The sequence below is a fragment of the Heteronotia binoei genome, chromosome 7, assembly GCF_032191835.1.
Source record: "Heteronotia binoei isolate CCM8104 ecotype False Entrance Well chromosome 7, APGP_CSIRO_Hbin_v1, whole genome shotgun sequence".
In the NCBI taxonomy this organism is placed as follows: domain Eukaryota; kingdom Metazoa; phylum Chordata; class Lepidosauria; order Squamata; family Gekkonidae; genus Heteronotia; species Heteronotia binoei.
Window position 1 is genome coordinate 23,761,233 of NC_083229.1, and position 22,188 is coordinate 23,783,420.

The window sequence follows — 22,188 nt, forward strand, 5'->3', positions numbered from 1 at the left end:
GCAACTCCGCTTTCTCCCCTTCCTATCTCATGACTTTAATGTCATGTGCTTGTAGCGCCATGGCCCCGTTGCTGTCTAGGGCAGTTAAATGTGTGTCACTGGTTTGTAAATACTAAAAGCCGCTATACTGTGTTCTCTCTGTGCAAATTCTCAATTGAGTATATGCTGCCAACGTTGCAGTCATTTTTCTGCCACATTCTTAGCTCTGTAAGTGCTCCTCTACATTCTAATTTTTCTTGATTGTGTGTGCTTGGTGCTTTGGGTTTCTTTTCTGTTCTGCATGTGTTTGGCTCCCTCTGGTGGTCAAGTCAATATTACATCACTGTCCAGCATAAAAACCTAACTTTAAATGTTCAGGGAAATTTTGTTGTTGTTCAGTTGCGCAGTCAAGTCTGACTCTTTGCGACCCCACGGACAAAGTCACGCCAGGCCCTCCTATCTTCCACCATCCTCCGAAGTCTGCTCAAATTCGTGTAGGTTACATCAGTAACACTGTCCAGCCATCTCATCTTTTGCCATCCCCTTCTTTTGCCTTCTGTCTTTCCTAGCATCAGGATCTTCTCCAGGGAGTGCTCCCTTCTCATTTGGTGGCCAAAGTATTTGAGCTTCAGCTTCAGCATCTGACCTTCCAGTGACCAGTCTGGGTTGATTTCCCTTAGGACTGACTGATTTGATCTTCTTGCAGTCCAAGGGACTCTCAAGAGTCTTCTCCAGCACCACAGCTCAAAAGCATCTATTCTTCTGCGCTCGGCCTTCCTTATGGTCCAGCTCTCACAGCCATACATTACTACTGGGAATACCATCACTTTGAATATACAGACTTTTGTTGGCAGGGTGATGTCTCTACTTTTTGTTATACTGCCCAGGTCCACCATAGCTGTCCTCCCAAGGAGCAAACGTCTTTTAATTTCATGGCTTCAGTCAGCATCTGCAGTGATCTTGGATCCCAGAAATGTGAAGTTTGTCACTACTTCCATGTCTTCCTCTTCTATTTGCCAAGGTGTGATGGGGCCAGATGTCATGATCTCAGTTTTTTGATGTTGAGTTTCAAGCCTACTTTTGTGCTCTCCTCTTTCACCCTCAACAAGAGGTTCTTTAGGTCCTCCTCACTTTCTGCTATTAGAGTAGTGTCATCTGCATATCTGAGGTTGTTGATGTTTTTCCCAGCAATCTTAATTCCGGCTTGTGCTTCATCCAGGCCAGCATTCCGCATGATGTACTCTGTATATAAATTAAATAAGCAGGGTGACAATATACATCATTGTCGAACTCCTTTTCCTATTCTAAACCAATCAGTTGTTCCATATCCCATTCTGACCATTGCTTCTTGACCCTTATACAAGTTTCTCAGGAGACATGTGAGGTGGTCTGGTACTCCCATCTCTTTAAGAACTTTCCACAGTTTGTTGTGATCCACACAAAGGCTTTAGCGTAGTCAATGAAGCAGAAATATTAATGTGCCTAATAAGACACAGAGGGCTTTCCACATTCTCATTTTCCTTGAGAGTTCCTGTTGCTTCAGGGCTTCTTTCTGTTCTGCACCTATTTTGTTCCCTCTAATGGTTGATTTATGTCTGGTGTATTTCCCTGAACGTAGAGTGTGATGATGGAATTTTGGATTATACTGGTGGGATATGATGTTTTGAGCACATCTCTCATGTGAAAAGTGCCATGTATGTGGTCAACTAACGCATCAGAGAGATAAGCTGAGCAGGGCCTGATGTCCTAGCTTCCAACACAAGGGAGCATTAAAATTATGTTGCCCCACCTGCACCTGAAGTGGATCGCCACCACTACATCATTGTTTTGCAGCTCAAGTCTCTAGCTTAGCTCATTTCTAAATTGGTTCATGAATACTTTGTGCATTCTTGCAGTGCTGCTTGAGAGTTGGAGTTCAGTCAAGGAACTTATTTTGCTCAGATGTAAAGAAGAAGACTGCAGATATCAATATAATGTTAAGAGTTGTGGTTATCGTGGTTGTACAATGACTTCATTTTCCTTTTTACAGGCTTATATAATAAAGGTTTTATTTACCTCGATGTACCCATATCGGACGACAGTTGTATAGCAGGTGAGCGGGAGTTTTGGGAAGAGATTTCTGCATTCTCTAGACCACACAGGGCATGTTTCAGTGCAAAACTCAGAAGCGGTCTTGTAGATGCATCTAGTCCACCTCCTGCTCAATGCAGGAAATTCAAACCGGGAGCATTTCCAATCTCTGCAAAGAAGGGCTCACCTAGACAATTTGTTCCTTTGCCAAACTACTCTTATTCAGGTTGTTTTTTCAATAGTCGGCAGAATACAATGAGTAAGGAGGAGGAGATTGGATTTATACTCCACCCTTCACTCAGAGTCTCAAAGTGGTTTACAGTTTCCTTTCCCTTCCTCTCCTCACAACAGAAACCCTGCGAGGTAGGTGGGGCTGAGAGAGCTCTTTTGAGAACTGCTCTTGAGCAGGCCCGACGCTGAGGTTTCCAGCGCCCCAGGCCGAAATCTGCCTCCCACCCTCTCTTTTTTACAGACTATAGCGCGCGCGGCCTGACGACATCATGTTGATGTCATCAGGCTGGCACGGCGCATGTGGGTCCCCCTATTCCCGACCCTCTCCCACTTTGAAGCAGGAGAGAGACGCCCCCCCCGACCTTTGCAAGCCTCGGCAAGAGCGGGAAGACAGCAGGAGCGCTCAGAGACACTGGCTCTGAGTGCATTCGCTCCCCACCCCCACGACCTTGCTGAGGCTTACAAAGCCTTGGCAAGAGCGGGAAGACAGCAAGCATGCTGAGAGCCACTGACTCTGAGCGCGTGCACTCCCCAACCCCCCTGAAGTCTTGATGAGGTCGGAGACAGCGTGCGCACTCAGAGCCACCGGCTCTGAGTGCGTTCACTGCCACGCTGCCTCCCTGACTTTGCCGATGTTGAGGGGGGGGCATAGCAGTGGCGAGGTCGGGGAGTGGGGAGGCTGGGGAGCTTTGGTGAGGTTGGGTTGGGGAGCGAGCGCGCTCAGAGCCGGCAGCTTTGAGCACGCCCACTTTCTTCCCAGTGTTGTGGAGGCTTTGCAAGCCTCTGCAAGGTCGGGAAGTTAGCAGCAGCCAGACATGGTGGGAGAGGGAGTGCCTCTTGGCACCTGTAGGCCTGTGGTGCCCCAGGCGGCCACCTAGCTGGCCTACTCCTACGCACCAGCCCTGCTCTTGAGAGAACTGTGACTGACCTGAGGTTGCTCAGCAGGTGCATGTGGAGGAGTGGGGAATCAAACCCAATTCTCCCAGATTAGAGTCCATGCACTACACCAAACTGGCCCAGTTCAGTCTCTGTCCAGTGTCCACCAATCCCCTTGGTTTCTGTTCCCACTATCATATAGAATAGCGTACGCATCTGTTTCTTAAACCAATAAGAGCCTGCTGTCCAGTCCACAAAGAAGATGAGTGTTCTGTCCCCAAACGTTTCTCTGGCAGCCCTTCAGGTAGGCATCAGTCCCATTTCTACACTTCATGGCCATGGCTCAGTCATGTCTGAATTGGCATCTTGTGAGGAGATACTAAATTATACATTTAGCCCCTCCTTGTCTCTTGTCCACACGTGCCAGAATGTTTCTTTTTCATTAGGTTTCTTATTTGCTATGGGACAAAGTACCTGATTTTTGTTTCTCAAAATGTTTCCAGGCTTCAGGAAAGAATGGGACTGGAATGTGACTGAACAGTGAGACTGATCTGTCTAACTTGTGTGTGTTGATTTAAAATATGGAAATCTCTCCAAATAGTTTCTATTAAAATCTTATCAGGGCAAGAAATGCCCATAAAGTATGTCAAATGTTCAGAGGGGCCAGGGATAATGTACGTCCTGGCAAAGATGAGGTTGGGTGATGGTTTAGTTTGAGCAGCACGTGGCAAGGGCAGAAGGCTGGGTCAAAAGGTCCTTTTAATCACATTTTTATGTGATACGCTCTGTGGATGGTAATTGAATGTCTTGAAACTTCATTTTTATTAATTGTCAGCTAAAGAGGATAATTTTTTCCTTATTTTTATGGTTGATTCATTTGAACTAAGGTCTCAAATTAGGCCACACTATATTATTTTTTTCTTTAGTGGAGGGAGAGGTAGTTGTGAATGTCCTACCTTGTGCAGCGGTTTGGACTAGATGACCCTTGAGGTCCCTTCCAGCTCAATGTGTCTATGTTTATTATTGTTTTTTTGTGTGTGTGTTTATATATGAAGAGGATAAATTGTTGTTTTGGCTCATATTTTTGTATCTTGGAGACCTCTAGCTATTTTTATATTGGTAATTCATTTCAAATGTAGGTGTGAGCCTTTATAAATACATAATACAAACAATGTCTTTGGATCACATCTTTAAATGTAGCTCTGCCTTCCAGTGCCCCCACTCGAAGGCTTCGTTATGAACAGGGTGCAGGGGGACTACTTTGAAACCCTGCTCTACAAGATATTCGTTTCAATAGATGAACATACGAACGTGGCAGAGGTTAGTCACTTTTCAGAAGGGAAGCTGGGGTTGGGGGAGGGGCAACATTGGGACGGCTTCAGGAGTTCTGGCCCCACTGGCAGACTTCCTGATGGCACCTGGGGTTTGGCCACTGCTTGACACAGAGTGTTGGTTTGGATGGGCCATTGGCTTGATCCAGTGGGGGTTCTCTTATGTGCTGATGATAGTTCCCTTTTGACCATATCTCCTAAAGGCTATGCTGTGGGGGTCTTGGGGTTTTCATGGACAAAAGCCATGTGGGATGGGAGCTATTTACAAGGATGGGAATTGGGCAGGATCTAACCCTATGCAGTTTCCCCTTGTGTTGTTTCTTGCCTATATGATATTGCTCCTGATAACTGTAAGGAGGAGTTACTTGAGCAATACCATAGTAACTCCCTGGCTCATCTTTCGCTTTAAAAGTCGGTTATATTATAATGTTACAGCGTATCACAACAATTTTCCCTTGGGTAATGGGCATTACCATTACCAAAAGAGTATATTTTCTCTGAGAAAAATAAACATAGCCTGAGGCCTGCCATTAAAGTCACTGGATAATAATAGGGGAGCCACTCTATCTTTGCAGAACTCCTGCCTCTCATATAGCATTGGGATGCGAACTCTGGCTTTATAATTCAGAGTTGCTTATGGAATTACTAGACCAAATCTTGAGCCCTGTGGCACCTTTAAGACCAACGAAGTTTTGTTCTGCATATGAGCCAGAACAAAAATTTGTTGGTCTTAAAGTTGCCCCTGGATTCAAATATGTAGGAAAATTTCTGTATAAAAACCAAATACAGATTATCTCAAAGGAGGGTTTAATCAGTTGGAAACAAAATTCTTACAACTATTTTTATGACTTGAAATCTCCCTTGATTTCACGCCCCCCCCCATCCAAATCTTTTCATTTCTTGTAGTTTTGTCAGGGCAACAGGAATGCATTAAGCTGCCCTATGACAGGTCAGACCAAAGAATTAAAGCAAGAGTCCCCAACCTTTTTCAGCCCCCTTTGGGATTCTGATGCAGCGTGGTGGGTGCAGCTACAAAATGGCTGTCACAGCAGGTGGAGCCAGCCTCAAAAATGGCTGCTACAGCTTACCTGTGAAGTACTGTGGCGGCAGCTGCTGCCAAAGCGACATATTTAAATACCTGCAGATCTTTGGTGCTCAATCAGAAGCCCTACTGGCCCCACTCATTTCCTAAAAAACACTTGATGGGCTCCAAAAAAGGTATCAGCAGGTGCCACAGTGCCCATGTGCATCATGTTGGAGACCCGTGAAGTAAAGCTTTGAATGGAACTGTCATTAAAGCAAACAGGTGTGATTCTGCAAATGCAGGAGAATGAGTGCTTCCATAAGTGCATATCAAGGCACAGCTACGTTTTTTTTGAACAGTTGTGTTTTATTCAAGCTTCTACTGGCTTGAGAGCTTCACTTAGATTTGGCTTGGAATGCAGGCCAATTGGATAGTCAAATGTCTGCTGCCTTGGTTTTCAATTGTGGTCAGATTGTTGAATAGTCCAAGAAGCCCATCAATTAGCCAAGCTTCACTTTTTTTTTTGAATGACCGTAGAGAGTATTGCATTAAAACCTTTTGTTTGTGTGTGCTTTCAGCTTGCAAATGTCTTGGAGATAGACTTGTCGTTGGTAAAGGTAAGCCTCTAACCAGTCTTATTTCTCAAAGGAAAAAAATTGCCTATCTTTTTTGGGGGGGGGGCAGGGGGGAGGTTAATTCATGAAATCAAGTTTCAAAATGCTGATCCCCTAAATGTCTTTCTCTTCAGAATGCGGTTTCCATGTACTGTCGGTTAGGGTTTGCCCATAAAAAGGGTCAAGTGATAAATCTGGAAAATCTTCATTCATCATGGCGGAACGTTCCCTCTATAAACAGGCTGAAGTAAGTATTGGGCCAGACAACGAGGAATGATGAATCGTAGGGGGTTTTTTTTGTGAATTACCTTTCTTCAGTATTCCCATGCGCCAGGTGTCACAAGCAAGTTTAAATCCCTGAGTTTGTACAATCCTTCCTTTCTCCCCTTGTGCCTGAAGCAAGTTGCAGAGGAAGAGGGGCTATGTGAACCTAAGAACTTTGGTTCATTTGTTTTTGTTTGGAGACCTGAAAAGGCTCTTACTGAAAGAAGAAAGGCCATCTTGAATATTTTTCACTGTAATTTCCTGGTATACTTTATCAGAATCAAGCGCCTCTAAAAAGCAAACATGCCATTAATCTGCAGCTGTATAGCTTTTCAGTGCTTGTGGCCCACCAAAAAGGGCTCAAGGTGGGTTACTGTTAGGATTGCCAGCTCCGGATTGGGAAATACCTGGAAATTTGGGGGTGGAGCCTGAGAAGGATAGGGTCTGGGAAGAGGAGAGGCTTCAGTAGGGTACAGAGTTCACCTTCCAAAGCAGCCATTTTCTCCTGGAAAACAGGTCTCTGTCACCTGGAGATCAGTTGTAATCCCAGGAGATCTCCAGCGACCACCTGGAGGTTGGCAACAGTGTTTAAAACCAAAAAACTATTTGCAAAAAAATAAAATAATCATCACCATGAGACCACCTCCCCCAGTTCAGTCATAGCCCTTGCTGGTGATCTGCATGGATGGTAGGATGCCCAGTCTGGAACTCAGCACTAGGGTCATACAACCAATGCTGGAGGGTAATGGAAACATCCCCTTCTCCTGCCCCTCCAACTCAGTGTTACAGTACAGAATTGATGAAGACCCGCATAACCTTCCAAAGTCAACAGCAGTAGGCACATGCTATATCATTCTCCTTCAGCCCAGTGGCCCAAGTCAGATATATTTTCACCTAGATAAGAAGGCAGCCCTCCAGAGAGAGCCAGTTTGGTGTAGTGGTTAAGTGTGCAGACTCTTATCTGGGAAAAACGGGTTTGATTCCCCACTCCTCCACTTGCACCTGTTGGAATGGCCTTGGGTCAGCCAGAGCTTTCATAGAGGTTGTCCTTGAAAGGCCAGCTGCTACAAGAGCTCTCTCAGCCCCACCCACCTCAAAGGATGTCTGTTGTGGGGGGGGGGGAAGGAAGGTAAAGGAGATTGTGAGCCGCCCTGAGATTCAGTGTATAGGGCAGGGTATAAATCCAATATCATCATCATCTTCCTTCTTTCAGGCCTGGCATTGGATGAGGGAAGGAATGAAACCTTGGTATCTTGGGATGGGATGAGGCTAAGCAAGCAGCAAACACAATTAAAATGTTTCCTGCTCCCCAACCAAAGTTTCATTTGATTAATCCCCTGATTAAAACTTGTGAGCAACAGACAGAATGGGTGTGGGGAGGTGACAGGAAAATTAAGGTGTAGGAGCCATGACGTAAAGAAATCATCCTCTGCTAAGAATCCCACAGCCTCCATAATCACATGTTATCTTGAGACAGAGCATGTATTCCCAGCGACGTAGCATTATCAATTCAGACCCTTCTTCCCATTGTTAGAAATACTTTGGATCCACAGAAGATGCTGTTGTCGTGGGACAGTGCAGAAAGCAGGAGTCCTGTCCAGGAGGGTGGATCATCTGCTACAGATACAGACACCAACAGTCAAGATGATCAAGGTGAGCTGCAGAGCGTCACTGACTAGCTTAATGAACCAGTATCAGTTATCGTGCATTCCTTGTTCTGTATCTGTTATGTCAGTTTCAGAGGGCAGCAGTGTTAGACTCAAGTCTGGAAAACTGAGCTGAAACCAATAAAATGAATTTTAACAGGGATAAATGTAAAGTTCTGCATTTAGGTAGGAAAAATCCAATGCATGGTTATAGGATGCGGGAGACTTGACTTAACAGTAGTATGTGCAAAAAGAATCTAAGGGTCTTAGTGGATCATACGCTGAATATGAGTCACAACAGTGTGATGCAGTGGTTAAAAAGGCAAATGCAGTTTTGGGCTGTATTAACAGAAGTATAGTGTCCTGATCACGTGAAGTGATGGTATCACTTTACTCTTCTCTAGTAAAACCTCACCTAGATTATTGTGTTCAGTTTGGGGCACCACATTTTAAGAAGGCTATAGACAAGCTGGAAGCGGTCCGGAGGAAGGCAACGAAGATGGTGAGGGGTCTGGAGAAGAAGGCTGAAAGAGCTGGACCTGTTTAACTGGAGAGGAGGCAGCTGAGATGTGATATGGATCAGGATGTCACATCTGAGAAGCTCATATCCATGCTGTGCAATTTAACTGAAACTGATTGTGGACCGTGGAATTAAAGTCTTTTTAAAAAATGTTTTAACATTCTTGGGGAGGGACGGTGGCTCAGTGGTAGAGCATCTGCTTGGGAAGCAGAAGGTCCCAGGTTCAATCCCTGGCATCTCCAAAAAAGGGTCCAGGCAAATAGGTGTGAAAAAGCCTCAGCTTGAGACCCTGGAGAGCCGCTGCCATTCTGAGAAGACAATACTGACTTGGATGGACCAAGGGTCTGATTCAGTATAAGGCAGCTTCATATGTTCAAATATTGTGAGATAATGAATAACCATAATCTGAGTAATATACATCGTATGATAAATAGTCTTCGTTTTCTAAGAAAAATAACTGGGAAAAAAATAAGATTCTGTATCCATCACAAAATTTGTGAGTTGGTCTGATGTGATCTAATACTTTAAAAAAGGAAAGGAAAAGAAAGGAAAATAATTAACAAATAGCATTAATCGCTTCTGACATAGGATCATATTCAGCTTTCATTGCTAGGACCTTGGGATTAAAGTTAAGGTTTCCTCATTCCTCAGCTGTCTGGCATCAGGTTTGCAAAGTCCCTTGTGACATCAGAGCAACTGAACCTGCAGCAGCTAAGGGGACTGACACGCGACACTGACTGAGGGGGCTTTCCTCAGTCCCTGTCATGTCCCCAGTGTGTGAGGTGGGAGGCTTGCTTGCCTGTGGCCAGACAGCTGACTACTCGGGGAATTCACTCACTAGAATAATACAGTCCTTAGGTGATGTTGAAGCAGGTGAGTCAATGGGGTTAAGACAAGTATTAAAAAGTAGAAGGGATGGAGAGGTTCAGTTAGCATAATAGGCTGTTCGTATATTGTACCGTTGGGCCGTTAGCTAGACACCAAATGAAATAATTTTAACATTGCCTCATTGCTTTTTGCTTTATTAGCGGATACAGCCAGTGTGAGCAGCTTAAGTCTGTCTAGCGGGCACACAAAGCGGATAGCCTTCCTGTTTGATTCGACTCTCACTGCCTTTCTAATGATGGGGAATCTTTCACCGGTATGTATCAGAATACTAAAACTGTTATAAATGCTCCCTGGGTTTTTATTCTAAAAAATATAATTTGAAAAAAAAAAATCAGCCATTTTTCCAGTCAGTGCTTTGAAAAATTCATTTTGGACTTCTTGGTTAAAGGTTGTGAGGGTTTTAAAAGTGACTCTGAAGAAAGGCTTGAAAGAGACAATCTAGTCCGTACTACTGGTTATTTGTCATGAAACCAGTTTAAAATTAGATGTCTGTGAATTACAGTCCCAAAGATTTGAATTTTGTCTTTTATTGCAGAATTTAAAAAGCCATGCAGTCACCATGTTCGAAGTTGGGAAATTGTCAGATGAATCACTGGACAGTTTTCTTATAGAACTTGAAAAGGTAAGCATTGGTTGCATACTGTGGTGATAAGTGGTCAACTTGGGCTGTGGCTCAGTGGGAAGAGTCTCTGCTTGGCATGCGGAAAGTCATAAATTCAGTTCCCAGCATCTTCAGTTAAAACTAATTGATGGGAAAGGCCACCTTCTGAGTTCCTGGAGAGTCACTGCCAATCTGAGCAGAGAGTGGTGACCAGGGTGGGCTGATGGGCTGATTCAGTGTTAGGCAGCTTCCTATGTTGCTGTAACTGTCGCATTCTCAATGGAGTTTTTTCTGCACAGCCTGACCCTTTTGTGGGCACACTACATGATCACACTTCTTATCTGGGAGAACTGGGTTTGATTCCCCACTCCTCCACTTGCACCTGCTAGCATGGCCTTGGGTCAGCCATAGCCCTGGCAGAGGTTGTCCTTGAAAGGGCAGCTGCTGTGAGAGCCCTCTCCAGCCCCACCCACCGCACAGGGTGTCTGTTGTGGGGGAGGAAGGTAAAGGAGATTGTGAGCCGCTCTGAGACTCTTCGGAGTGGAAGGCGGGATATAAATCCATTTTCTTCTTCAAGTTTATTCCCATCACCACGCTTCTTCGTGGTACGTTGGTCTTTACTGTGGGCTGTGGCTGTGCTGCAGGTCATCTACATCCATCATCTTATAAACTTACCCTTCACAAAAAGAAAATTTGGGCTACTATCCTCTTGGGTCTCCAAGTGTAATTCTCAGACCCACTTGCATCTCCCGTAACAAATATATCCAAGGCATGCTCTGCTTTTGAATTGCTGTTCTACTTCGAGTGCCACGCCTTTGATGGATTCAGAATGGCAGTTGCAGTGCATCCCAGTCCCTTTCTTCCTAGGACTGATGTACTTTTATTTTCCTAAGAGCCAATCAGGGAGGAGCCAAGTGCCATTCTTCCTGTTAGGGAAAACTTTACCATTATGGAACCTGTTGGCCTTATGTATAGATGGGGCATGGTTTTGTGAAATGTAAACTGGGATAGCCCATTAATCTGCTGAATGTCTTTGTTACAAATTGAAAATGGTATTCTTAGAATTAGTTGCAGAGTTTGATAAGGTTGCTACGTAAACCCACAGCAGGAGCCTTTGAGCAAATAGTTTGCCATACCAAGTTCCTACTTTCTCCCCCATGCAACGGTTGTTGCAATAGTTTCTCCCCTTAAAATAGGTTTGGGCTATGTTGGGGGTTTTTTCCTGGTTGTGAAACTTGGAAGAACATACTAATCCATCTGATTGCTCAAACTACAGAACAAATAAATAGCAAGCCCATGTTGTTAACGTTGACTGGTCAGGTTGTCAAATCATATTTGCTCTTTCGTCCAAGCTAGCATTTTTTTCTAATTATTCTTTTTCATTTGACAAAACACTGTCTGAGACTTAGCATGTGGTATCTCTGTGTGTGCAACAACCAACCCCCAGATGAGTCTGGAGGTTTTCCCATACCTAAGATGTTTGCATTTTAAATTTCCTTTAAACTCGTCTGTCTTCAAGATTGTTTAGAAAATAACTGTAAAGATGCGATGGCCGAAGTTCTAGAAATACAATATCCTGCATTTGACATTGCAATGTTTTGTCTTTTAGAGGATCAAAGCAGCTGCATGTTCATAATGGCCCACTGGGAAATCTTGTCTAATAATTCAATTTTCTGCATTAATAAGTATTTGCATAAACAGTTTATGACAAGTCCGCATTTACATTCCCTTATTTAGGTTCAGAGCACAGGAGAGGGAGAAGCACAGAGATACTTCGATCACGCACTCACTCTGCGAAACACTATCCTCTTTCTGAGGCACAATAAGGACCTGGTGGCTCAAGTTACACAGCCTGAACAACCCAACAATGGTACGGTGGAAACATCTCTATTTTGGGGGAAAGCTATTTACCCACTTTCATGATCTTTAATGAAATAGTATTACCAATTTGGGGTGTAATTGAAAGTATAGCCTTCAAGAACAGAGATTACTTCTTTCCTTTTCCTTCCTTGTCTTTTCTTCGTTGTTATATTGTTATTTTAGGCCTGTATTGATCAATCCTAGTGCAGGGTTCAAATGACAGCAGCAGCCTGTGAGGTCAGAAATATTAGTGTTCTTGGTCAAAGGGTGGAAAGGCAAGACTCTTGGAGCCCTAGGTGTTTCAAAAGGTCTTGTGGCTACTAAATATGGATAACTGTCTGCCTTGATCATGGAGGGAGGTGTTGCATATATACTTGCCTCAAAAGGTGTTCACTTTAATTGTAAGAGTCCATCACTAGAATAAAGATTTGTGAAACTGGTTTCATGGGTTACCAAACAGCTGAGGTGGGGGGGTGGGGGTTGTGAAGAGCAGAAAGCAAATGTAAAGCCCTGCTTTCTGCTTTTCATGAACCGGCACGAATGGCATCAGAATTCATAGAAAGTTCATGACGGTTCTTCAGTTCATGAACAATCCCTTCATGAACCGTCCGAAATTCGTTACATACTTTAGTTTGTCAGCCAGTTTGTGCCCATCCCTATTCACCGTGCCACGTGACAGCTGCCTTGAACCCCAAATCGAGCCTGTGAAATGGAGCAGGAACTCCCTGTTTGAAGAAGCTGAGAGAGGAATCCTGTTGGGCTCATCTAAAGTTGCCCTTTCAAACCTAGCCTGTGTGTTTTATGCTAAAAAGCCAGTGGTCAAGTGTCATAGAGAGCTACGCATAGTACAATGGTTAAGAGGGTCAGATTAGGATCTGAGAGACCCAGGTTCGAATCCCCACTCTGCCATGGAAGCTCACTGACTGACCTGTCACACACACTCACCCTAACCTACCCAGGTTTAGGCGAAGGTAAAACGGAGGAGGGGAGAAAGATGTGAGCTGCTTATGGGTCTCCAGAGTGGAGAAAGGCTTGGGTATAAAGGACATTAACAAATATATTAATTGAAACTAAAGAACTTTCAGCAGTACTTTTGGAGATGGTGTTTGAACCTGCTATTCAAAGTGGACGTTGGAGGGGCAAGTTTAAAAAAAAAATCCCTCTAGGCACCTTTGTCCTTTGGACGCACTAGTAGCAGGGCTTTTTTTGTAGTAGGGACTCCTTGCATATTAGGCCGCACACCCCTGATGTAGCCAGTCCTCCCAAGAGTTTGCTGTAGGCCCTGTAATAAGAGCCCTGTAAGCTCCTGGAGGATTGGCTACATCAAGGGTGTGTGGCCTAATATGCAAAGGAGTTCCTGCTACAAAAAAAAGCCCTGACTGGTAGTAATTCTTTTCAGGTCCCATCAGTTGTGTTGGTTCCAAATATGCCCTTTTGGAATACAGTCATTTTCCTCTTTTTTGATGACTGTGTGTGTTGCACGAGACAATATGCTCAAAGGGGTGTCCCTAACAAATAAGTGTCTTTAAATGATGAAATTGATTTCAGTATCCAGGAAGAGGTGTGAGCAAAGAGACAGTCTAAATTTGTATTTTTCCCTTCCCTTCCCCTCCCTTCCCGTACCCCTTTCAGTTGTATATGTTTGTTCTCTATCTGTATTCCAAGTGTCTCTGACATCATTAACATAGGTTTCCCTCTGGATTTGCTGCGTTGTGAAAGCTTGCTTGGTCTGGATCCCGCAACATGCAGTAGAGTCCTCAACAAAAACTATACACTGCTCGTCTCCATGGCTCCTCTCTCCAATGAAATCCGACCCATCAGCAGCTGTACACCTCAGGTAAAAAAAACCCCAACGCCAAACACTGAAAACTCAAACTTTGAATGGAGTCAGAAAAACAATTTGTAATTGACTGTCGTAGTGCATTTTGCATGGGCCTGCCCTTGGAGGCTGCTGGTCATTCAGAGCACAACAGCCTGGCTGCTGACCAGAACTTGCCACCAGTGTTCCTTCTAAGCTACAGAGGCTTGTGAGCAAAAATTCTTCTTTGTGAGCTACTGGCACTAAAGTTGTCAGCTACTGCACAAATTAGCGTATCTGGGGTCATCCTTCCTGAGCTAAGACAAAAATGTATGAGCTGGAGGCTAAAAATCTGTGAGCTAGCTATAACATTTATATTTTAAGTGTTTTTAATTGTGTAAATGCCTAAACTTAATATTGCTATGTCAGATTTCATGTGTTGTGAGCTGCCCTGAGCCACCTTGGTGGGAAGGGCGGGATACAAATCATAAATAAACTAAACTAATAAACTAAACTTAGAAGGAACACCGTTTGTCATCAGGTCATATTTCCTCTCTATTAAAATTGCTTTGATTTCTGTCTAGCTTCTGGGCTGTGTTCAAAGTGTAAATGGTCTGAAATCAAGGTATTTATTTATTTATTATTTTATTTTTATTTTTGCTGATTTCTAGTCTGCCCTTTCCCAGGTCGGGCTCAGGGTAGATTACAACATAATAAATGAGTTAAGATCACATCATAGGACAATTAAATTTAAACAGTTAAAACCATTAAAATGAAATAAAATAAGGCAGTGTCAGTGTCCAGATATGTACATCCTTCACAGATGGAAACACAGGATGCGGTCAGTGCAGGGAGGCCAATTCGCTGGTGGGAGGGGGTCCGCCTGCCTCAGCCAAAAGCCTGGCAGAACAGCTCCGTTTTACAGGCCCTCCGAAATACCAGTAAATACGGTAGGGCCCTCATCTCCTTGGGGGGCTGATTCCACTAGGTTGGGGCCAGGACTGAAAAGAAGAAGATGATGATGATATTGGATTTATATCCCGCCCTCCACTCCGAAGAGTCACAGAGCGGCTCACAATCTCCTTTACCTTCCTCCCCCACAACAGACACCCTGTGAGGTGGGTGGGGCTGGAGAGGGCTCTCTCAGCAGCTGCCCTTTCAAGGACAACCTCTGCCAGAGCTTTGGCTGACCCAAAGCCATTCTAGCAGGTGCAAGTGGTGGAGTGGGGAATCAAACCCGGTTCTCCCAGATAAGAGTGTGCACACTTAACCACTACACCAAACAAGGCCCTGGCCCTGGTTGAGGCAAGCCGGACGTCCTTTGGGCCAGGGATGGTCTGAAGATGTTGATTGGCCGATCGTAGAGGCCTCCGGGGCTCATATGGGGAGAGACGGTCCCATAGGTATGTAGGTCCCACGCCGCGTAAGGCTTTAAAAGTTAATACTAAAACCTTGAAACGGACCCGGTACTCAGTTGGTAGCCAGTGCAGGTATCACAAACAGTATCCATCACCCCAAAACTGTGCTCCTGCCATGAGAGGATTTTGGAGTTCCTGCTGTATCAGCCACCAGAAGATTGGATGATTACTGAAAGAGGAGGTACCAGTACTTTCCCTAGGAATGTCTCCAGAGCCTCTTTTGTACTGGCATCGAAACACATGATAAATAAACGTTTCTCTTGAATGATAATGTATTTCATGCTACTCAAGGCTTTTTTTGTAGCAGAAACTCCTTTGCATATTAGGCCACACCCCCTTGATGTAGCCAATCCTCTTGGAGCTTACAGTAGGCCCTGTAATAACAGCCCTGTAAGCTCTTGGAGGATTGGCTACATCAAGGGTGTGTGTCCTAATCTGCAAAGGAGCTCCTGCTAGAATTCCACCCCTGGTACTATTCCATAATAGTAAGCGACATTGTCATCTACAGTGATTATTACTATCAAAGGTAAGCCAACCATGGGAAAGTTTCTCCAGGACTGACACAGTTGCTTTGCTGATGGTGATAAGAGAGGCTGTGCTTCCACCAGACAAGCTTAACCATTGCGTCCTTTCACTCCTCTATGGCTGATATTGTTGTTGTTATTTTTGATCTTTCCACAGCATATTGGACCGTCCATTCCAGAAGTCAGCTCAGTATGGTTCAAGCTCTATATTTATCACATCACTGGACAAGGACCCCCATCCCTTTTGCTGTCTAAAGGAACAAGACTTCGGAAACTTCCAGATATTTTTCAGGCAGGTCATTCCTATTTGAAGGGAACAGAAATCTTCTGTTAACGATCCTGATCCTGAACTTATTAGTTCTGCAGCCTTTGTTCACATGGGTGGAAGCGGCCAGTTTCCCCAAAATGTTTCGTTGAAGTAAATGAGCTGTTTAAACCAGCCTCTTGTGTCTTCTCTCCTCCCTTCCAGGGTTATGATCGCTTATTAATAACATCTTGGGGGCATGACCCAGGAGTGGTCCCAACTTCAAACGTGCTCACCATGTTGAATGATGCTTTAACCCATTCCGCGGTTCTGATTCAGGTACTGAAATACTCGTGTGCTTGGGTGCCATTTCATGTGCCGATTGTTGTTTCTGCTGAACAGAAGGGAATAAAGGAAAAAATACAATCAGCAGGTTCTTGCTTGCATTCCTTGTAATTTTTAATGGCTGCCACAAAATGTCAGGGAGTGAGATCGTGCATAATTTTTAACAGTAGTTCTTCAACATTTCAGGCAGAAGCTGTCCTTAACAGGATGCCTTCTATATTGTTTTAAAAAATTTCTTGCCAGTTTGGTGTAGTGGTTAAGTGCGCAGACTCTTATCTGGGACAACCAGGTTTGATTCCCCACTCCTCCAGTTGCAGCTGCTGGAATGGCCTTAGGTCAGTCATAGCTCTCCCAGAGTTGTCAAGAGTCACAAGTTCTCAGAGCTGTTCTCTCAGAGGAGGAGGAGAAGAAAAGACTGCAGATTTATACCCTGCCCCTCTCTGAATCAGAACAGCTTGCAATCTCCTATATCTTCTTCCCCCCACAACAGACACCCTGTGAGGTGGGTGGGGCTGGGAGGGCACTCACAGCAACTGCCCTTTCAAGGACAACTCCTTCAATAGCTATGGCTAACCCAAGGCCATTCCAGCAGCTGCAAGTGGAGGAATGGGGAGTCAAATCCAGTTCTCCCAGATAGTCCGCACACTTAACCACTACACCAAACTGGCTCTCAGTCCCCCGCCCCTCACAGGTTGTCTGTTGTGGGGAGAGGGAGGGAAGGCAATTGTAAGCTGCTTTCAGACTCAAACTGAAGGACAGGGTATAAATCTAATCTCCTCCCCCTCCTCCTCTGTCACTCAGTAAAGATCCTTGAGTTGTGATAGCAGCTTCTGCCAAGGCTGTGTCTCTCTGAATCTACACAATCAATTATATCTGCCATGGCCAGTCAGTACCCCTTCTGGGCATAAGCCTCTCCTGGCCCCGCCCACTGCACCATTGTCTTTTTTTGTCTCTTTCCTCCAATTGGTGCAGCCTTTCGTTTTCTTCTCATGGGATATGGGAGACCTAAGTCCAGACCCCCCTTCTGTCATTTAAGCTTGCTGGGTGACCTTGAGTCAGTCAAGCATTCTCATCCTAACCTACTTTGCAAGGAAGTTGTGAGGATAAAAATAGGATAAAAGAGAGAAGAAGCATTATGTCAGCTACTTTGGGTCCCCATTGTTTGTTCAGAGTATACAACAGCTTGAAACATCAGGGTTTGGGCACCCACTCATGGAGCTCTTTCTGCTCTTCTTTCTATAGCAGACTGTCTTTCAGAACAGCAGCTGAAATCTCCCTTCCATGGAGCTTAATTTTCATGAAGGCAGGATGGAATCATAGCAGCTGGAGAATCTTTCCAGGCACTTGGTCACTCTAGCAGTATTTTCCTGTTTAGCTGTAAAATGGATTTCTGAGACAAGCCTCTGAAATCTTGCAAGGGGCTTCCAAATTAGAAGAAGACCGCAGATTTATACCCTACCCTTCTCTCTGAATCAGAGTCTCAAAGTCTCCTTTATCTCCTTCCCCCACAACAGAAGCCCTGTGAGGTGGGTGGGGCTGAGAGAGCTCTCACAACAGCTGCCCTTTCAAGGACAACTCCTACAAGAGCTAAGACTAACCCAAGGCCATTCCAGCAGCTGCAAATGGAGGAGTGGAGATTCAAACCCTGTTCTCCCAGATAAGACTCCACACACTTAACCACAACACCAAACTGGCTTTCGCAGTTAGTGAAAGAGGAAACTTTGGTGGTCTCACATTCGCCTAGTTCCGTCCCACAGCAAGGACTAGAAAGACTGGAAATGGGGGGGAGGGGGGGAGGAGTGTTGCAGCTTGGGACAACCTGGATTCCTGACCTCCGCTCTTGCCTTGCGTTTAGGGGCATGGAATGCATGGGATCGGGGAGACTGTTCATATGCCATTCCCATTTGATGAAGCAGAACAGCAAGGAGGTAACTAATGTGGAGGGTGAAAGGATGACTGTCTGCAATTTAGCTTATACTACTTTGTTCAACTCTCAGTCAACCTCTTGAAACACAATGCGGGAGTGCATATAGGTGGGGAGAAGTACCTGTTTACTTGATTGTGAGCAGCAGTGGTGCCAGCATGCTCTTTTCCTTCACCTCCCCTGCACACACATTGACCATGTACACAAACAAACATTGGGGGGTGGGTGGGGGAAATATCATTTAGAACAAGGTAAATGCCCCGTGGTGCAGAGTGGTAAAGCTGCAGTACTGCAGTCGGAGCCCTCTGCTCACAACCTGAGTTCGATCCCAGCGGAAGCTGGTTCAGGTAGCTGGCTTCAGGTTGACGCAGCATTCCATCCTTCCGAGGTCGGTAAAATGAGTACCCAGCTTGCTGGGGGGAAAGTGTAGATGAAAGTGTAGAAGGCAATGGCAAACCACCCCATAAAAAGTCTGCCGTGAAAATGTTGTGAAAGCAATGCCACCCCAGAGTCAGAAACGATTTGGTGCTTGCGCAGGGAACTACCTTTTTAAAAAAATGCTGAAGGCCCATCGGTGAAACAGCTGAGCGGCTACTCTGCTTTCATAGCTGATATATAATTTATTCCAATTGTTATGGTAGTAGCATTTCTCTCTCTCTTTTTTTTAGCAGGGGGTGAATTTAGAGAGAGGGGCCTGGAAGCAGGGCTTGCTTTGAGCCGAAAGCCCAGAATCCCACTATCTCGTAACCAGCGGGGTGGCTCATGCCAGTCAGAGATGTAGCAAAACCTGCACGCATCCCCGTAGTTTGGAAGATTGTCCAGTAATGTAGAAAAACAAACTGAACCAAAAGAAAAGGCACAGTTCCCCTACAAATGGCCTGATGAGCGCTGCTCCTACTCTAGGAATGCTGAGAAGTCAGTCAGAGCAGCATTTCCCAAGATGCAGAAGTGGGTCACAAAGCCTCTGCCGGTGTGCTTGTGGGCCAGCTCTCCACCCCTGCCCTTTCCATTGCTTTTTCTGGTATCTTGGAAACCAAGATCTGACCCTGGAAGCAGTATCTTCCATATCATACATTAGCTGATGTCCCCCCCTCCGCTCCACTGCGTGTACATGTTCAAGTGAAACATATCCTCTTGGTTACCTAAGTAAATTCCTTAGAATCTTAGGGGGGATTAGAGAGAGCGATGTAGGAGGAGAAGGTGGTCAAAGGCCCATATGCAAAGGTTGTGTCTGTCAGACTGCCACTTGCTTTGAGTTTATAGTGGGGGCAGCTGTGCCCTTAATTTGATGTTTTTGGCCTTCTCAAAAATAACTGGCTAGCCGCTGTAGAAAGTGGCATGCTTAGCTAGATGGGTGCCAGTGTCATAGTTTGCCTAGGGCATCAACATATCTTGAGCCAGCTTTGGATGGGTCACCGTGCCAAATAAATTTGGGCTTGTGAGTCACCATACCGAAAAGGCTGGGAACCACTGAGTTTGAGGGATGGGGCAAATGGACTAGACAGGAGTGGCCCCACATTGAAACGGGAAGGCTGAAACTGTCCTTCCTCACTCTCTTTTCTGCTGTTCTGTGTCTTCTGTGTTTCTTTCTGAGGGAATAAAAGCCGAGCTTTCTTCTGCCACTCTGTCTCTTGACCTGATGCAAAGGGGGTAATCGAGTGGCTTGTTCTAGTGGCATGACTTCAGGCGCTGTTCTCACGGAATGAAGAATGCATAGTTTACAAATTATTTTGTCTTGTAGAATTTTCCTGTGTCAACATGGGTGTCCACAGAGCGCTGAGGACCTTAAGGGAAAAGATGGATCTGCAGCACTTTTGTGGCTATGTCACCATGTTGAACTCTTCCAGTCAACAAGTACACAGAAAGCTGAGCGACGCTTCTGATGGAAAAGGTTGGTCGGCAGTCGCGGCTGCAGAACTCAGTGGCCTTAGTAGCATTTGCTTTTATCCTTCGAAAGCAAAGTTGCAGAATGAAAGCTCACCGTGCTGAACATCTGTCAGGACAGCATGACACGTGTCAGTACATTAACCTGGCACCTACTTGCTTCTTGAGTCTTGAGGATCCAAAGGGTCTTGGGGATCTTGGGTCCAAAGGGACCCAAATGGAACAGCAAAACCTTTGGGGTCATCACCTTACTGATGTGCAAGGTGTTGAGTCCATCCTGGACAAGCACTGTATGTCCTCAGCTTAGAATCATAGAGTTGGAAGGGACCTCCAGGGTCATCTAGTCCAACCCCCTACACAATGCAGGAAACTCACAAACACCTTCCCCTAAATTCACAGGATCTTCATTGCTGTCAGATGGCCATCTAGACTCTGTTTAAAAACCTCCAAGGAAGGTGAGCCCACTACCTCCCGAGGAAGCCTATTCCACTGAGAAATTGCTCTAACTGTCAGGAAGTTCTTCCTAATGTTGAGCCAGAAACTCTTTTGAATTAATTTCAACCCATTGGTTCTGGTCCTACCTTCTGGAGCCACTGAAAACAATTCCACACCGTCCTCTAGATGACAGCTCTTCAAGTATTTGAAGATGGTGATCATATCACCTCTCAGCTTGGCCATAGACAAATTTTTTCTGATATCTTTGGGACTGTGAATCTTCATGGAGAAATCCTTCCCTTATTTGAAGCCAAACAGCACCTCTTCCCCCAAAGCAAAAAGCTGGTTTCAGCTTTCCTCTGCCTCCTCTGTTGCCAGACATGCTTCAGAATAGCCCAGGAGACTTCATCTTTGTGGCTGCAAGGAGTTTCCACTTGGAAGACTCTATCTCAAGACACCTGGCTTGGGGCCTCCTGATGTTTCGTAGAACCTTCCACCATTTAACCACCCCAACACTGTGGCAGACACTTTATGATTTTCTGCATCCCCAGGGCAGCCGTTTTGGTGCCCGAAAAGCAACAAGATGTTGTGACCCCTTGGAAGACACACGGCCAAGAAGCCTCATTCTGTGCATGCACGGGTGTGGCAGAGAATGCAGTCTGAGCTGCTCGTTCATACCTGGCCTGGCTCAAGATGTTAGCCTGTCTCTTTTTCTCTTAGGTGAGCCAGAGCTGGCACTAGGCTCAGATGTAAACGGGAGCACGGAATCGTTTGAGATGGTCATTGAAGAGCCACCCATGGATCCTGCAGCTAAGCAGAGTCCTGAAGGTAATCTCCCCCCTCCCTCCTCCTTTGCATGGAAGAAAGGATAGCAAAGGCTAAATTTCTGGACGATGCTACTGCTTGGCATTTATGTAATGGCAGCAGCAAGCAGTCACTTCCCATAAGGCTCCCTGCCAGTCAGTGATGAACAGTAGTTCTAAATGTATGTAAACCACTTGAGGAGAGCTGCTGTGATACAGGGGTTAGAGCACTGGACTAGGACTAGGGTGGCCAAACTTGCTTAATGTAAGAGCCACATAGAATAAATGCCAAATGTTTGAGAGCCACAAGACATGAACATCAGGTGTTTGAGAACCACAAGACAGGAAGCGAAGGAGGGAAGGAATTGATGGGAGAGGTGGAAAGAAAGCAATTTTTGACCTTAAATGCATTCTCCAAGCCAGCCAGTGGGGCGGCAGGGGCGTTGAGAGCCACACAATGTGTGTGAAAGAGCCACATGCGGCTCCTGAGCCACCATTTGGCCACCCACCCCTGGACTAGGATTGTCAGCGAAGGTTCATTGAAGTTCCCAAAATGAGCAGACTTAGTTATTTGAAACAAAGTTGCATTTATTGTATTCTCCAAAGTTACTTCAGCATGAAAGACATTGGAACTGATGGCTAGCAGTTCGAGTCATTGGTATTTAACATTATACATCAAAGCAATCACAACTAACCCCGATTCCCAAAACAAAGGCTGTCTTTGCATGTGAGACATTTCACACGGCTCCCCCTTATCTTCTACAGTTGGTGGTTACATTTCCTGGCGGCAATGTCCTTGCTGCCTCTAGGGGGGAGGTGAGAATCCACCAAGCACTTTCTACTTCAAAGACTGCCTAACAACCTTTGATATTCCTGGGAAGCTACTCTTGGGCTATTCCCTACTGGGCC

The 22,188-nt window shown here is 45.3% G+C and overlaps 1 protein-coding gene across 1 annotated transcript in view; it reads left to right on the forward strand.

Moving 5' to 3' along the window:
• The window catches only part of FAM91A1 (family with sequence similarity 91 member A1), a 44,483-nt gene that overhangs the window by 14,023 nt on the left and 8,272 nt on the right, over positions 1-22,188 (forward strand). The window contains exons 8-21 of the mRNA XM_060243246.1: positions 2,009-2,071; positions 4,370-4,476; positions 6,090-6,128; positions 6,260-6,372; positions 7,924-8,042; positions 9,584-9,696; positions 9,979-10,065; positions 11,782-11,914; positions 13,593-13,741; positions 15,802-15,936; positions 16,114-16,227; positions 18,089-18,161; positions 19,899-20,048; positions 21,197-21,304. Coding sequence (XP_060099229.1) covers positions 2,009-2,071; positions 4,370-4,476; positions 6,090-6,128; positions 6,260-6,372; positions 7,924-8,042; positions 9,584-9,696; positions 9,979-10,065; positions 11,782-11,914; positions 13,593-13,741; positions 15,802-15,936; positions 16,114-16,227; positions 18,089-18,161; positions 19,899-20,048; positions 21,197-21,304 — 1,503 coding nt within the window. The remainder of the gene's footprint in view (positions 1-2,008; positions 2,072-4,369; positions 4,477-6,089; positions 6,129-6,259; positions 6,373-7,923; positions 8,043-9,583; positions 9,697-9,978; positions 10,066-11,781; positions 11,915-13,592; positions 13,742-15,801; positions 15,937-16,113; positions 16,228-18,088; positions 18,162-19,898; positions 20,049-21,196; positions 21,305-22,188) is intronic.